Below are 15,319 nucleotides of genomic sequence, written 5' to 3'. Positions count from 1 at the left end.
CAAGCTTGATGACTGGCACCAGGCAGGAAGGTTCCAGGCCTCCACAGTGCTCCTCCACACAGCCTTAAGCCTGATGCCAAGCCCCCCTCTTGGCTAGTAAGAAAAAGAAATTGTCCTTCAGAAGGGGAGAGGCAATCAGGGAGGTGGGAATTTTCGGAGGCAGCGCTCAGCTTAATTCCAGCTCTGCCGACCATTACTGGTGGGGTACCCTGGGCAGGTTAACACTTCAGAAGCTTGGTGAACTCATCAATAAGACGGGGGTCCCACAACTCCTCACCTCGCAGTGTACACGTGTAAAGAGCCGGATGTGCCATGAGCACCAGTGAACTCAGCTATGGCTGCAGTTCCTAGGATCCCAAGGTAAAGCTCTGCAGCTCCATGGGCTGAGCAAGCACAGCGGCTGGGTCCCTTTCAAGCCCTCCTCAGTGGCTTACCCACAGATCACTGGTGCCTCAGTTAGAATGAGAAGTCATGCAGGAAATGATGCCAGGAGGGCAGCTGTGCTCTAATTTTTTTTTTTCGAGGAAGATTATCCCTCAGCTAACATCTGCCACCAATCCTCCTTTTTTTTTTGCTGAGGAAGACTCACCCTGAGCTAACATCTGTCGTGCCCATCTTTCTCTACTTTATATGTGGGACGCCTGCCACAGCATGGCTTGCCACGCAGTGCATAGGTCCGCACCTGGGATCTGAAACGGCAAACCCTGGGCCGCAGAAGCAGAACATGTGAACTTAATGGCTGTGCCACTGGGCCAGCCCCTGAAATACTTTTTTTTTTTTTAAAGATTTTTTTTTTCCTTTTTCTCCCCAAAGCCCCCCGGTACATAGTTGTATATTCTTCATTGTGGGTCCTTCTAGTTGTGGTATGTGGGATGCTGCCTCAGCGTGGTCTGATGAGCAGTGCCATGTCCGCGCCCAGGATTCGAACCAACGAAACAATGGACCACCTACAGCAGAGCGTGCGAACTTAACCACTCGGCCACGGGGCCAGCCCCCTGAAATACTTTTTAATGAGCAATCAGAGGCATGTCTTCACATTCACCTAGTGGGGGGTGTCTCCTGGCCCACTTCTGCCTTTCCCAGTCCACATCTCCTTGTGTCCACGCAGGGCCCAGCCCAGGGTGGCCCTCTTCAGCTCAGCTGCTTGACCTCAAGCCTCTAGTCCTCTGCTTCAGCCTCTAGGGAGGTTCTGCTGGCTCCTTCAGGCTCCTGGTACTGGGCTGTGTGCTGTCTCTTTGGTCTGTGTGAGTCCCTGGGGGAGCCTGGCTCAGAGCTGGTTGAGGGCATAGGCTCGGGCTGTACTGAGGGCAGCTTCCAGGTCCGCAGTGCTTCCGGTGCCCTGGGCCACCACTCGAGAGCCCCAGGCCTTGCCCCCCATGTGGCTGCACACGGCCAGCGCCCAGGCCTCTGCTGTGAAGGCTGGCGAGACACTCTGGGGACAGAAACAGAAGGGGCAGTGATGCAGGGCAGCCCTCCCTGCCCCTAGCCACTCAATGCAGCCTAGAGAGTGGAGTCACGGTGAGTAGCATTCCCCTCCCCAGCTGGGCACATGGTGGGGCAAATTGGGTGAGGGGACAGAAGGTTGGACTGGGAACGTGTGGAGGCTGATGAATGTCTGCTACTTATTTGCAAGGGATGTGCGGCCTTGTGTGGGGGGGGGTGGTAATTAGGGAATCCCACAGTGCCTTCTCTGGGGGGGGGGGGGGGGGGGGTTTAGGGACAAGGAGATGGCCCTATCCCCATCCTGGGGTGTCCTCATAAATCACCTCTACCCAGCCTTGGCTCCCTGATCTGGGAGGAATAAAAGGCGTGGAATTGGAGAGTGGACTAAGAGATGGGCCGGGTGACAGGCTGCTCTCCCTCTTCCCTCACCTGGGCCACCTGACAGGCACACAGCACATGCCCCTGGGGCTGGGGGCTGAGTAGAAGCACGGATGTGCTGGGCACCTGCTCACACAGCTGCCGGACCACCTTCACCAGCACCTGGGCAAGGGAGGGCAGATGGTGACTCCCTGGACTCCCACCTACCTCCCCTCCCCAATCCCTGGGGTCACCCCCAACCCCAGCACTCACTGAGAGGGACTCAGTGGAAACCGTGTCCACAATCAGGGGCCCCTCTGAGTGCCGCCGCAGCAGCTCCTGGGTTTTCTGTGCAGCCTGTGGGGCAGGAAGGACAGCACAGGGATCAGGCTGGGGGGCGACTGGCCCCCACTTCTGAACTGAGCCCCACTCCAGAATCCGCTCCCCTCCTCCCCCTGCCCCCGGCAAAGGTCTTCAGCTTTGAGCAGAGGGGCCAGGAGTTCTGCCTAGAATGGCCTCTTTTTGGGTCCCACCAGTGTCCTTCCTCTCCTCCCTCACCTCTTCCCTTTCATCGTAGCTCCAGGCCCCTACAAATAGGCCACTGAGAGTGAAAGGACGAAGGCTGGAGCACAGATGGATGAGAGGGGGCGGGAGGAAGGAGGATCCACAGTGGAGGAGCAATTAGGGTTGAATGGTGCAATCAAGTCGGTTGGCTCCTGGAGGAGAGTCTGGGCCAGACTTGGGAGTTGGGGGGAGACAGTTTGGCAGAAAGAAGCCGGGGGTGGTGGTGATGGCACCCAGCAGGCAGGAGCTGTGCCCTGCCCCCTGCAGGCCTTGAGGCTTCTCAGTGTGCCTGCTAGAGCGTCTCTGACCCTTGCTGGCCACACCTGGTATCTGCCCCATGGTGCGGCTGCCCCTCCTCTCACCTGCCCCACTTCCAGCTTTCGGATGGCAGTGTTGGCACGCCGCTGCAGCACCTTCAGAGTGGCCTGAAGCTGCCGCCGCTGCCACTGAGGCATCATGGCAGTGTCTACAGCCTACAGCCAGAAGAGGACATCATCCTTAACCCCCTCCCTGAGCCACAGCCTCTGGGGCAGGGACCAGCAGGGGCAGAGACCACATCCACCACATCCCACCCTGCAGACAAACGACAAACATCGGGCCAGGTGGAGTCCCGAGGAGTGCTGGAAGGGTTGGGGAGGCACGGGGAAGGGAACAGGGCCAGGAGATGGTGGGGAGCAGCTCCATGGGGGGGTGGCCTCACATCAGTGAGTCGTCCCATGTCCTTGGATAGCCGCTGTGCCTCCACCACATCCCGGCTGCCCCGACTCAGCCGCTCCGCGGCTGCTTCTACCTCCTGGGCCAGGCTCTGGCCCACCTCTCGGGCCTGCAGGAAGGGAAGAGGATGGCCAGGGCCGCTCGGCTTACTTTTGCCTCCCCAGGACAGGAGCTCTCAACCCACTGCTGGTCAGGGCTGAATTAGAAACGTTTAACAATCAGGACTAATCAAGGCACCAACTAATCATGACAGATGCCAGGTGCTAGCAGCTGCTACGACCACATCAGTGCACTTGTACAGACACTGATTCTGCAGCCTGAGTGTCAGCTGTGTGTGGCCCCTGCCCCCTCTCCACAACCAGCAGCCTCCCGGCCCAGCTGCCGTGCTGACCTGCTGGGCCTGCTCCCCAGTGATGGCCAGCAGGCGGGTGGTGCCCTTGGTGAGCTGGCGCTCCCCAACGATGACCAGGTCCCCTACAGCCCCTGTGCGTAGCAGGTGCCTGTGGGCAAACGGTGGGAGGAGGACATCAAGGAGGATGATGGGAGAGAAAAGAGCAGCCTGATTTCAAAACCAGAGGCTGGTGGCTCCAAAGACCAAGGAAGGGTGAGGATCCAGGGCCCCAGGCCAGGGCAGGCAGAATGGAGTGACTCACGTCCCACAGCATAGCTCCACGGAGGTCTGCAGGGCAGCCTGGGAGGCGGGGTCCAATGCCTGGGCCACAGGCACCCCCACGGACACCACCCGCACAGGATCTGGGTATATCTGAGGGTGAGAGGGGACAGCTCTGTTACCTGGCCTGCCCGGATCAGGCGGTCTCCACCAAGGGGGCTCCCCCAACTCACCTCATCCAGAGAACGCAGGCCGGGGACGTGGGCAGTGCATGCCAGGGCCACCTCCTCCATGTACACAGCCTCATCTTGTCCTACGGCCTCCTGCACAATGCCCTCCACTGCCTGGAGCTGCTCTGGGGTCAGTGGGGCCTGGTGGGGTGGGGGGGAAATGGACAGACTGACAGCCAGTCAGCCCCGTGCCTATAACTGATGCATTAAGAAGCATCACTCAATGTTCACTGAACTAAGCTCAGATTCCAGAACAGTGGCTGGCACACAATCGGTGCTCAATAAACATTGTGGAGCAGACAATTCTTTTCCTTAGAAAGCTATCTGGGAGTTGGGCCTTTTGGAAGCTGTAGGCCTTTCATTAGGCACGAAAAGTAGATGAAGAAACAGAAAATGGAGGCTCTGTCCTCAGGGAGCTTACAACAAAGGGCAGTCCAATGGGGGAGAAACAGAGGATGGGGGAGCTGCAGGAGCACGGGGTGATGGGGGAATGGGATTTAGTCAGTGTGCGCCTCCTGGAGGAAGGATTTGGGCCAGATGTGCAAGGAGGGGAGATAGGGTGGCAGAGAAGGGAGAGGGCAGCTGGTTGAGCAAGAATGGCTTGGGTGACAGCAGGAACAAGGAAGCTGAGTGGCTGGAGATGAAGGGAGGGCTCCAGACACTGTCTAGCCCGACGCCTCTGGTCAGGAGGACCCCTGGTGCAGGAGGAGCATGACGGGAAGACCCCTGCCCAAGGTCCCACAGTGATGGAGCCCAGGCCCTCGGACTGGCTGAACTCCCCACACCAGCAGGCTCTCTCTCTTTAAGGTTGTCGCCTCACGTGAAGCCTATCTTTCTGTGCTCTGCTCACCTGGGTGGCCACGTCGAGGCGCAGGTGCTCAGGATTGAGATGCGAGCCGCGCTGCTCTGTGCCAGGGCCCAGGGCCTGCCGCAGGGCCCAGTTCAGCAGGTGGATGGCTGTGTGCTTCTCCATGCAGCTCAGACGCCAGGCCTGAAACACTTCTGTCACCCAGCGTCCTGGGTGAGGTGGGGGTGGGGAGACTAAAGGGGCTGCAGGATATCAGAACAGCAGGGGTGGGGCCCTTACCTTATCCACGTGCAGCTGCACCTGGTCCCCCACCTTTAGGCACTCAGGGGCCACTGCTTCATGCAGGATGAAGCCCCCACAGACCTGGGCCCGGGCCACTGGGAACAGCACATCCTGGGAAAGGCAGGGGCCGAGGCACTTGAGTGACTGCTTGCAGCCCTTCCCTCCACTCAGCTCCCTTCCAGGCACAGGTCTGCCTCCTGAAGTTAGCCTCTCTGTGTGGGGGGCTCACCTGCTGCTCCACCCGCACCAGGTAGCCTCTGTCTGAAGCCTGACCTCCCTGTTCCGCATAGAAGTTGGTTCTGTCCAAGAGGAGGCCACAGCGCTGCCCTTCCCCCACAGATGCCACAGCTCTTCCATCCTCTGTATACAGCTGGAGCACCTGGGCCTCACAAGTACCGAACTCTGCTGGGCAAAGAATGCTTATCACAATGAAGCAGGGGTTTGGGACATGGGATGTGGGTCTGTGCCTTATTTGAAGCCAACAGGCATGTGGCTGGGGTCACTTCTAGCTGGGGCCACAGCGACCCCAGGTGGCTACCCCGGAGAATGCATAAGGTTGGCAGCAACCATCTCCAATGTCCCTCCCAATCAGGTCCACCGCTTCAGTCCAGGCTCTCACCATAACCCCCGCCGGGCTGCAGGGAGTAGCTGTACTTGGGGCTGTCGTCGGTTGGGGGCACCCCTCGGCGCTGCAGCTCCCCCAGCGCATGGACATCGAGCTGCAGTCCCTGCTCCTGGATTGGCTCAGCCTGCTGGGCCCGGCGCTGCAGGACAGGGGCATGTGTGCATGGAAGGGGTGTGCAGTGAGTGCAATGGGACTTGAGCCTCTGCAGAGTCTTGTCCCTCTGCCACACAGCTGTGTGGCCCCGGCTGCTCCGTCTGGACTAAGCCATCAGGGTTTGGTAGCTGTTAGAGCCTCTGGGCTGGCTAGGGAACTACCCATCATGCAGGGTATCAGGATCAGGCCACCCTCACCCACTGCTGCCCCTGGAGGCCACCTCTCTACAATGCTGTGCAGGCCTCTCCCCTTCTGCTCCTCTGTTTAGTCCACTGCACTAGTGTTCATCTCTACGGGCTGTGCGTGGGGGCTAAGGTGAGGGGACAGACCCTACCTCAGCCTCCTGTTTTCCCCCATAGCTGCAGCTCCCTGCTCAGGAACTCAGGGCTGGGGAAGGGGCTCAGTGCCCCTGCCTGTAGCCTGTACCTGAGCCTCCTCTTGGGCCAGCTGCGCCAGCCCGGCGGAGTCCAGCTGCACCCCTTTCTCCTCCAGCATCAGCTCTACCAGGTCCAGGGGGAGCCCCAGGTTTCCAGACAGTGACAAGGACCAGGCCACTTCGGCTTTGAGGAAGGAAGACAAGGGGTGTTGAGGGGGGAGGGCTAGGATAGAGGGAGGGGAGGAAGTGAGGGAGAAGTAAGGGCCAGGGCCTTTCTAACCACACAGAGGCTGCCAGGTACCAGGGCCTGCCAGGTAACAGGTACACTGGGCGGGCCCAGGAGAGGGGTCACCTTCAGGCTTCATGCTCCAAGGCCAGAGCTGGCGGTAGCCCAGGGTATCCCCTGGCACACATCATTTCAGAGGACAAAGGAAACTCATTCTAGACACAAAGCCAGCCTTGGAAGGTAGAGACTGCAGGCAGGGCCAGCTGGGCAGTGAAGTGGGGAGAAGAGGGTGCTGTTCCCGCCACAGAGAGGTCTGGCTGTGGGAGAGGGCCATGGGGGAGGGGGATGTGAGGCACAGGCCTGGCCCAGAGCTCCCTCCTCTGCTTCCCCTGGCTTGCCTAATGAAGCCCTCACACCCTGGCCAGGTGCCCCACTCACCAGGGAACACATCGGATGGCCCCAGGCGCCTCACGGTCCTGTCGATGATCCGCCGGCCACGCTGCAGGGAGGCCAGGAAGGCCGCCTCGTCCTCCGACACCAGGCTGGCTATCTGAACGGAGGCACGGAAGGCCTGGAGCTGGGCCTCCTTGGATGGAGAGCCTCTCTCTGCCACTTTTGTCAGAACCTCCCTGCCCCATCCAAATCCAGTACCTGGGCTGAGTTCTTCTGCAGTTCTGGATAAGCGTCTCCCTGGGGGAGGAAGAAAGGGCTGAGGAGGTGGGAAAGGCACCAGCCCGCTCTCCACCTCCCCACCCTGGGCCTCCGGGAGGGGTGGGGATACAGCAGTCCCAAGGTCTAAGACCCTCTGCTTTTTGTAAGCAATTCCAGCTTTCTCAGCCTGCTGACAGGAGTTGGGCTGGACATCTAGGGTGGGGAGCCCAGGCCAGGGGCACTGTCTAGGCTCAGTGGCAGGATCCCTGAATGCCCAAGGAGGCCCAGAGGAGAGAGGAAGCTCTGCCCTTACCAGCGTCTCCACCACTACTGGCACCAGGCTGCCTAGGAAGCCAGGTGGTGCTCGCAACACCTCCGAGGAGAACCGCACGGCTCGACGGAGGATCCGACGAAGAACCAGCCTAGAAGGGTTCAGAGCCCAGATGCAAACCCCAGGAGCCCCTGGTCAGCAGTACAGAGAGTGGGGAGGACAAGGTCCAGAGTGTGTGCTCCCACCCAAAGCCCTCTCCCTTACTCCGCTTCTCCTGCCATCTCAACCCGACCCACTTCTCCATCTCCTTCCCTCCCCTCCCCTGCAACGCCAGCAGCTCTGCCCCTCTGTAGCCCCTCCAGACTCACGGGGCACCTGACATTCCAGGGGAGACGCCATCGGCGATGCAGACACTGAGTGTGCGGATGTGATCAGCCACCACGCGGTACGCCGTGTCTGTGCGCCCCTCGTCTGCTGCCCCTACTCGACCCAAGTAAGGGGGTGCCCCGCAACCCTGGAAACCAGGAGAGGAGACACGGCTGCAGGCCCTGCCTGACCTGGCCCAGATGCTCTTTATCACCACGAGAGCATCTGCCCTCACCCCTAAGGACGACTACATCTGGAATGGCCTGGCTGGAGAAGCTCCAAAGACGACTGAGAGCCAGTCCCTGGCCTCTTGGGACCCACTTTCAGCACTAACAATGATCATAGCTGTGATCACTTGCTGAATCTCTGCTGTCAGAACTGGGTGGATGCTTGAACAACACCTCTTCTGGGAGGTCTTACTATCCTAGCTTTAAAGAGGAACCTGAGGCTCAGAGGAGCTAAGGGCCACAAGGCCACACCACTCATCAGGAGCAGATCTGGGATTTGAACCAGGCCCGTGTGCCTCCAGGTGCTCTCCATTACCCCATCGGCCTCTACAGCTGTCACTGGGCAGAGACGGCAGGTAAGCACTCCAGAGCAGAGTGCTTGCTTCATCCAGCTCCAAACCTGCCTCTTCCCCAGCACCCCCTCCACAAACAGTCCTGCCATTCACCGCACTGCTCAAGTCGAAAACTGAGAGCCAGCCTTGACTTTCTTTCCCCTCCCCATCCAATCCGTCAGTGGGGCCCTCAGCTTCTACCTCCGTGAGATCTCTCCAATCAATCTACTTTTCCCTACTTCCACTGCTACTCAGCCAGGCCCTATTATCTCTCCCCTGGACTATGAAAGAGCCTCTCAGTTGTTTCTCAGCTTCTACTCTCATCTCCCTCCAGTCTACCCTCCACACAGCAACAGGAGTGGCCTTTTAAAAGTGTCAATCAGATCACGCCCCTCCCCGCTTAGAACCCTCCTCATCACACTTAGAATAAAAGTCCCACTTGGACCTCAACGCCCTACAAGATTTGACTCTGGCCTTCCTTTCTGTGGCAGATCGTTTGCAAAAATGGCCACGATCCTTCCCTTTCCTGTGTGCATGCCACTGTGCAAAGTGACTGTCCATCTGTCCCATCAAGGGACAGAATCTACCTCTCCATCCCTTGAATCTGGGCTAGGCTTGTGACTTGCTGTGGCCAACAGAATGGAAATGACACTGTTCTGAGCCTAGGCCTCATGTGCTTCTGCTCTCCTTGGAACCTTGCTGAGCTGTCATGTGAAACAGTCTGAGCTAGCCTGCTGGATGACACACACCCAGCCTGGTCACCCCCATTGTCCCAAACTGACAGACAGCCAACCCCAGAAGTACAGCTGTCTAGCAGCTGACCACAGATGTATGAGTGAGCTCATATAAGACCAAAAGAATGACCCAGCTAAGCCCAGCATATATTGTTAGCCCACGGACTCATACACTAAATAAATGGTGCTGTTTTAAGCTATAAAGTGTTGGGTGGTTTGTTATACAGAAAAAACTAACTACCTCCCATGTGGTGCTACTTTAGCTGGTTGGCCACCTTTTTGTTCCTTTCTTGCCTCAGGGCCTTGGTACCTGCTGCCCCCTCTGCCTGGAAAGAGCTTCCTGTGGCTGACTCCTCCTCCTTCAGGATTCTGCTCAGAGATCACCTCCGTGCTGAGCCTTCTGCAAACACTTCATCTTAGATGCCTCTGTATACGCCGCCTCCTAGTTACTATCACCCATGTTTACTGCCTGTTCACAACCTGTAAGCTGCTATCTTGTTCTTTAATACATTTATTGTTTCTCTATCTCTTGGGCTAGAATGTAGTCCCCATGATCTCTTTTCTGATTACTGCTGTATCTCCTGTACCAAGAACAAAGGATTTAACACAAAGTAAGCAATCAATGCATACTTTTTGAATAAATAAAGGAAGGAGTTAGGAGCAATATCAGGTAATAAACACAAATCCTAGCCTCATGTTTGACACCCTGGTATCCTTGGCTGGTCACCGTCCCCACATGAAGGAATACTCTGAGTTTTCAACAAAGATAGAAAGCAATAGTGGTGAGCACCGGTGACACGCAGGTCGAGGGGCTTCTGGAAGCGAATAGGCAGACTCACCTGGTGTATGGCGCTGAGCAGCGGGGAAAAGAGGTCAGTGTCGTAGGTGGAGCGTCTGCCTTGCAGCACAGCCACTAGCCTTTCCAGGCCCATTCCTGTGTCCACATGCCGCTGGGGCAGGGGCTGCAGGCTTCCATCTGCCTCTCTGGCCAGGGAGGGTGTGCAAGGTGAGGACCCACCAGGATTACAGGTGTGAGGCAGATGCCCAAGGGGAGGAGAAGAATGAGGACGAGTCCAAGGGGGCTGACAGTGGGAGGAACCAGAGGGCAGCGTCATCCCCTCTCCTCAAATGCAGATGATGATGGCCTGGGTCCTGTCTTTTCTCATAAAGGGTGATCTCCATCCTCACTCCTGCTGGGGCCCTTGCCTGGACCCACACATGCCCTTTCTGGGACAGAACTCTTTGCCCTTAGAAAGAGACATGTCAAGGCTAGAAGAAAATCTTGGAGATCATCAAATTCAACTCCATCATGTGATAAAGAGAGGAGAGGCCAGAGAGCAGCAGTGACTAGTTTAAACTGTCATGGGCAAAGATTAGGGTTAAATTAGTTATTATCTGAAAAGTGTTTAGAAATGGGTCTGGCATGTAGTAAGCACCATTTAAGTGTCTGTTTTTATAAGAAATGGATCAAAGGCTCCTGAATGCCACCCTTTTCTCTTCCAGTCAGGATTTTCCTCATGCTTCAGGACCCCATTACCTGTTGTGTTGCATGAAGACCAGATTCCAAAGCTCCACCAGCTCGGGAGTTCCCACTCCACCAGCCAGGTCATAGTGGATCTCAGTACAGGGTCCACAAGGGCCAGTATCCCCCATCTCCCAGAAGTTCTCCTGTGGTCCAAAGGAAAGCACACGGCTGGCGGGCACCCTGGGAAGAAAGCCGAGCAGGTGGTAGGGAGACAGACAGACAAATCTAGAAGCTTGGACCTTCTGTGCCAGGAGAGCCCCTCTGTCAAGCTCAGCAAGAGAAGAAACAGGGCTGACCCCACAATATCCTGTGATATGCTGAGACTCTGAGGACTGGCGCTGGTGGTCTCTATTTTCCAGTCTTCTTGCTCTCCAAGAGTGGACGTACCAGGGGATGAACTTACCCTAATCTGAGCCAGATGTCCCTGCTCTCCAGGTCTGGGTCCAGCCCCACCTTGGGGTCACCACTAAAGTAGGAGACCCAGAGCCTCTCCTCAGGGATCCCACAGACCTGAGTCAGCAGCTCCCAGGCCATGCTGCAGGCCTCCTCCTGCAGCAGAAACCCACGTGGGGAAGCAAGAGAAAGATGGGTGAGAAGGAGGCCCCACTGCAGCGCCATTAAAGCCACAAGAGTTCAGCCCTCAGCTTAAGACAAAAGCAATTCCACCACCCACCTTGTTTCCAGAACAAGCCATGACCATTTCTGTTCTGAGTTTTCTTCCTGCCCAGAAAGCTTCCTCCCTCTTCTAAACTCTCCTTTCTTTCAAGTCTCACCTTCTCCAAGAAATCCTCTATCCACCCCCGCCAGGAATGATTTTTAACTCCTGCATTTTAGTATTAACTGTCTATTTATTCATACAACAATGACTGTCCAGCCATTAGGCAGGAGGGACAGTCCTGGCCCTCAAGGAGCTTACAATCCAATTAGGGAAGTGAGACACATTCCTATCATACATGTTTATCTAGCACTTTGCCTCTGTCTGGTATGAGACCCCACCTAAGCAGACTCTAGGAGTGGAGACACGACTAACCTTGATCCTCTTCTTGGCTGACTACTGACCCTTTCCTAACTCCAGGGCTTTCTGGAGACTCACCTTAAAATATTCACCCCCAAAGGCCCAATTGCCAAGCATCTCAAAGAAGGTATGATGGGAAAGGTCTCGGCCCACATCCTCCAGGTCACTGTGGCGCCCTCCAGCCCTCACACATTTCTGGCTGTTGGCCACACGTCGGAAGCCTGCCATCTCGCTTCGTGGATCCACCGTGCCCAGGAAGATTGGCTTGAACTGGAAACACATGAAGAAGGGAGACAGAGATGTCCTAGTCCCTCAGAAAAAGGAAAGGTGGGGAGTGGGGACAGAGACAGCGAATCAGACTGAAGGCTGACTGTGCCCCTGAGAGTGCAGTGTGGTCTTGGCCAAGGGGGCAACCTGGGAGCCTGGGGCATCCATCTCTGGTGTGTGTAGAGGAGACAAGGAGTAAGTAAATACTGAAACAGAGACCCTCTGCTGGTTAGACAGGCAAGGTAAAAGGAGGAGGAACGAACTGGTGGTTGGAAACAGGACACTGAGCAGCTGCATCCTCCATCGCAGCTTCTTTAACCAAACCCAATAACTTCAGGGTACAAAACTGAGACCACAGGGTACTGGGCGCGCCTCACAACGTCAGCATTTAACAGGGATCTTCGACAACTTGTAAGGTTAACCCCTCCCCGTGGCCATTTTACAGATGAAGACAATGTACAGAGGGTACGTGGCGCTCAAAGTAAAAAACTGAGAGAACACAGTCTAGCTCGCATGTGCTCAATCAACATTTATTTAGTGAATTAATTCTCTTTATTTAAGGAACGAATAAATGAAGCCAGACTTCCCCCACCAGTCTGCCTCCCTGAGACTCCACACTCCCCATCCCCGGACCTAAATCAAGCCCAATCCCGAAGCACCCAGGTCTAGCCCTCCCCAAGCCCTAATTTGCGCGCCGCATCACTCGGCCCAACCGCACACCGCCGTCTTTCCCCAAAAGTTATAAGCTCCGCCCCTCGCTTCTTTTGCCCAATCCCGCAGCGCCTTTCTTTCTGGAAAAATCAAACTCCGCCCCCGATGCGCGGGGCTCCGCGCCTACCTGGTTCATGCCCGCGTTGACGAAAAGCAAGCTGGGGTCCCCGCGGGGCCGCACGGAAGCGGACGGCACTAGTCGGTGGCCGTGGCGGTCCCGAAAGAAGCTCAGGAAGGCGGCCCGCACGGCTGCGGCCCGGGGTGGAGGGGATGCGGAGGAGAGCGGCCGGCGGCTGGGGCCCCGCCACGGGGGCGTCCTGCGAATGGCCCGCCCGGCTGCAGCCACCGGCGCCGCCATGTTAACTCGGGGCAGCGACTTCACGGGGTCAAAGGGGACTGCGGGGATAGAAGGTGACGTGGGAAGGAAGCCGGGCGTTTCCTACAGCGGCCCCTGGCGATGGGAGGACTCAAGGCGGCTTGGGAAGGGGACACCTAGCTCTGCGGCCTGGCACATAGTAGGCGCTTAATTCAGTCGGGATTAAGCAAATGTTCATTGGGAGCCTATGCCAGTCATTGTTGTAGACGCTTAAAGTACGTTAGTAACAAAATTAACAAAAATCCCTGACCTCCAGAAACCTATACTGTAGGAGTAATTGTTATGTTTATTAATTTTGCACCGTTACAGGTGCAGTTAGAGTGAACAGTGGATTCAGCTTTGTGTGTGTGCGTGTGTGTGTGTGTGTGTGTGTGTTTCCAGGCTGAGGGAAGAAGGCAGAGAGTGCCAAGGGAGATAATACCAGCATTCATTCAAGAGTCATTCAACAAATATTTATTGAATACCTGCTACATGGCGGGCGCTGTTCTAGGCACTTACAAGTTCCCTTTGCCCTTGGCATTGGGAATGGCGTTTTGTGCTTAGGAACTGAAGCAGGCCTGTCGGAGCAGGAGTCTAGCAGAGACACAGGAGCCAAACAGCATCTGCTCCATTATTAATTGCTTAATAACATTTGGTATTTTAATTTGCCTGGGGATTAGAGAGAATCCAGGTCGTCAGGGCAGGACAAAGCTTTTGGCTGAGAGCTGTAGAGATTTCTCTCAGTCTCCCAGTGCCCTAGGCTTTTGTGTTTTGCTTCAGGAGGAGAGAGATACCTGTTCAACCTCCCCCTTCTGTCTTTCTTTCCATGGCGACAGCTGTGACCATGAGGCCAACACAGGCCCTTGTGGGTGTAGCCAGGGTCCTCATTGGGCTTCTCGTAATACCCTCTGCTCTTGGTTTGGAAAATTACACAGGTTGAGAAGAGAATTTGCCCATGTTGAAGCCCAACGGGGGCAGCAGAGCTGGCAGTGTGGTCACCTACAAGGCCTCGGCCATCGAGGGGGGCTCTTTTGGCCACTATTCTTTGTGAATTATGTTATTGAGGGACTTTGAAACACGGTTTCCTTGGGAAACGTGAAGTCTTTTTCCACTTGTTTCTATGGCGATAGTGAATTCTCAACTGTGTGTTCTGACAGAGCCCATGGTGTCCATCCTGTGATCCTCTGTTTTTTCCCTTGTCCACATAGATTAAAGGTGTTTTGAAAGTGTGTTTTGCCTGTTTTGGATTTTCCACTGTTTCTGGAACAGGAACCTAAAGCCAGATGGGGATTTCTGTCAGACTGATGATCTTGAGAGAAGACTGCGAAATTCTTCCCCAAACTGAGATGGGAGTGTTTTTGCTAGAGAAATTTAGCTGGGGCTTCTGCCTAGTATGGATGTCAACTTATTTTTTTTTTCTTCTTCAGATTTTGCCCAGAAAGAATTTGCATTATAGTAGGAACTCCATGCTTTTAGACTAATGTGGATCTAGTGTAGAGCCATGGATTTTTTTTCAAACAGCTTTATTGAAATATAATTCACATACCACACAATTCACCCATTTAAAGTGTACAGTTCAGCGGCTTTTGGTACATTCATAGAGTTGTCATCCATCACCGTAATCACTTTTAGAACATTTACATTGCCTCTGAAAGAAACCCCATACCCGTGAGCCATCAGCCCCCAAGCACCCGTCCCTCTCAGCCCTCGGCAACCACTAATCTACTTTCTTTATACATTTGTCTATTCTGAACATTTCATATAAATGGAATCATACAATATATGGTCTTCTGTGACTGGCTTCTTAGCATCATGTTTTCAAGGTTCATCCATATTGTAGCCTGTATCATGGATTTTTAGAAATGCGTCTTTTGAGTTGTTTTCTGTTTGAAAAAGGTTCTTTTCCCCATCTTATTGTTTTGTCCTTGCCATTCAAAAATGATCATTTTCTTTTTCTTAAATGTGGTGTTCTCTGGTAAGTCACTCTTTAGTTTTTAATATTTCCCAGTGAAGCAAAGTGGCTTTTCTAGGGTTGGGATGTCTATTCTGATTTGCCACTGTCATCTGATGAGGAAGTTAAACTTAAGGTCTGCAGTTTCCCAAGATAGATGGATATGGATAGAACTCACCAGACTGGGAAGTTACGACCTGGGAACTTCTCATGAGGACTCATCCACTGACTTAGTATTCATAGGAATTTCATTTTGGGGGTTAAAATGCAAATGGGGCCTGTTTCTTGAGAGCTGTTCAGCCAGGTGTGGGTGCTGCCTTCCTGGGTCTGGGATTGTCCTTGTGTTGCTGTTTGACTTACTTATCTGGTCCAAGGTGCCCATTCTTTGAGCTCTCTCTGTTCACCTTGCATAAGAAGCCACACCCTTACTCTGGGAATGGAAATTCTCCTTCCTGATTTCCCCTTTGGTTTTGAGAGCAGGAACCTGAGGTCAGTGATGCATTCTGTCCTGGATTGATGGTTAGAG

The 15,319-nt window shown here is 55.1% G+C and overlaps 1 protein-coding gene across 2 annotated transcripts; it reads right to left on the bottom strand.

Annotated features, from left to right (window-relative positions):
- Positions 1-996: 996 nt before the first annotated feature.
- Positions 997-12,855, bottom strand: AARS2 (alanyl-tRNA synthetase 2, mitochondrial). Of its 2 annotated transcripts, none has more exons than XM_046638792.1 (22): positions 12,615-12,855; positions 11,588-11,779; positions 10,898-11,043; positions 10,507-10,674; positions 9,809-9,953; positions 7,679-7,824; positions 7,353-7,461; positions 7,040-7,078; positions 6,827-6,959; positions 6,213-6,346; positions 5,628-5,772; positions 5,238-5,410; positions 5,006-5,119; positions 4,769-4,909; positions 3,922-4,059; positions 3,732-3,841; positions 3,470-3,578; positions 3,065-3,187; positions 2,727-2,837; positions 2,074-2,157; positions 1,873-1,983; positions 997-1,432 (listed from the first exon to the last, which is right to left on the bottom strand). In XM_046638792.1, the coding sequence occupies exons 1-22, from the start codon at positions 12,843-12,845 to the stop codon at positions 1,268-1,270; spliced, it is 2,967 nt and encodes a 988-aa protein (XP_046494748.1). In that variant the 5' UTR covers positions 12,846-12,855; the 3' UTR covers positions 997-1,267. The 2 variants fall into 2 exon arrangements, with proteins under 2 accessions (XP_046494748.1, XP_046494749.1); XM_046638793.1 differs by having other exon boundaries at positions 6,827-6,938.
- Positions 12,856-15,319: the final 2,464 nt, after the last annotated feature.

This window comes from Equus quagga, chromosome 15 (genome assembly GCF_021613505.1).
Source record: "Equus quagga isolate Etosha38 chromosome 15, UCLA_HA_Equagga_1.0, whole genome shotgun sequence".
NCBI classification, from domain to species: Eukaryota; Metazoa; Chordata; class Mammalia; order Perissodactyla; family Equidae; genus Equus; species Equus quagga.
This window is presented reverse-complemented; position numbering and strand designations above follow the sequence as displayed.

Excerpts from the sequence above, each read along its gene's own strand:
- AARS2 (XM_046638792.1), bottom strand. The coding sequence starts at position 12,845 with ATGGCGGCGCCGGTGGCTGCAGCCGGGCGGGCCATTCGCAGGACGCCC. Across the intron at positions 6,960-7,039 it reads TGCAGAAGAACTCAGCCCAG|GCCTTCCGTGCCTCCGTTCA; the intron begins GTACTGGATTTG and ends GCCCAGCTCCAG. Across the intron at positions 3,188-3,469 it reads CTGGGGAGCAGGCCCAGCAG|GCCCGAGAGGTGGGCCAGAG; the intron begins GTCAGCACGGCA and ends CCCTTCCTGCAG.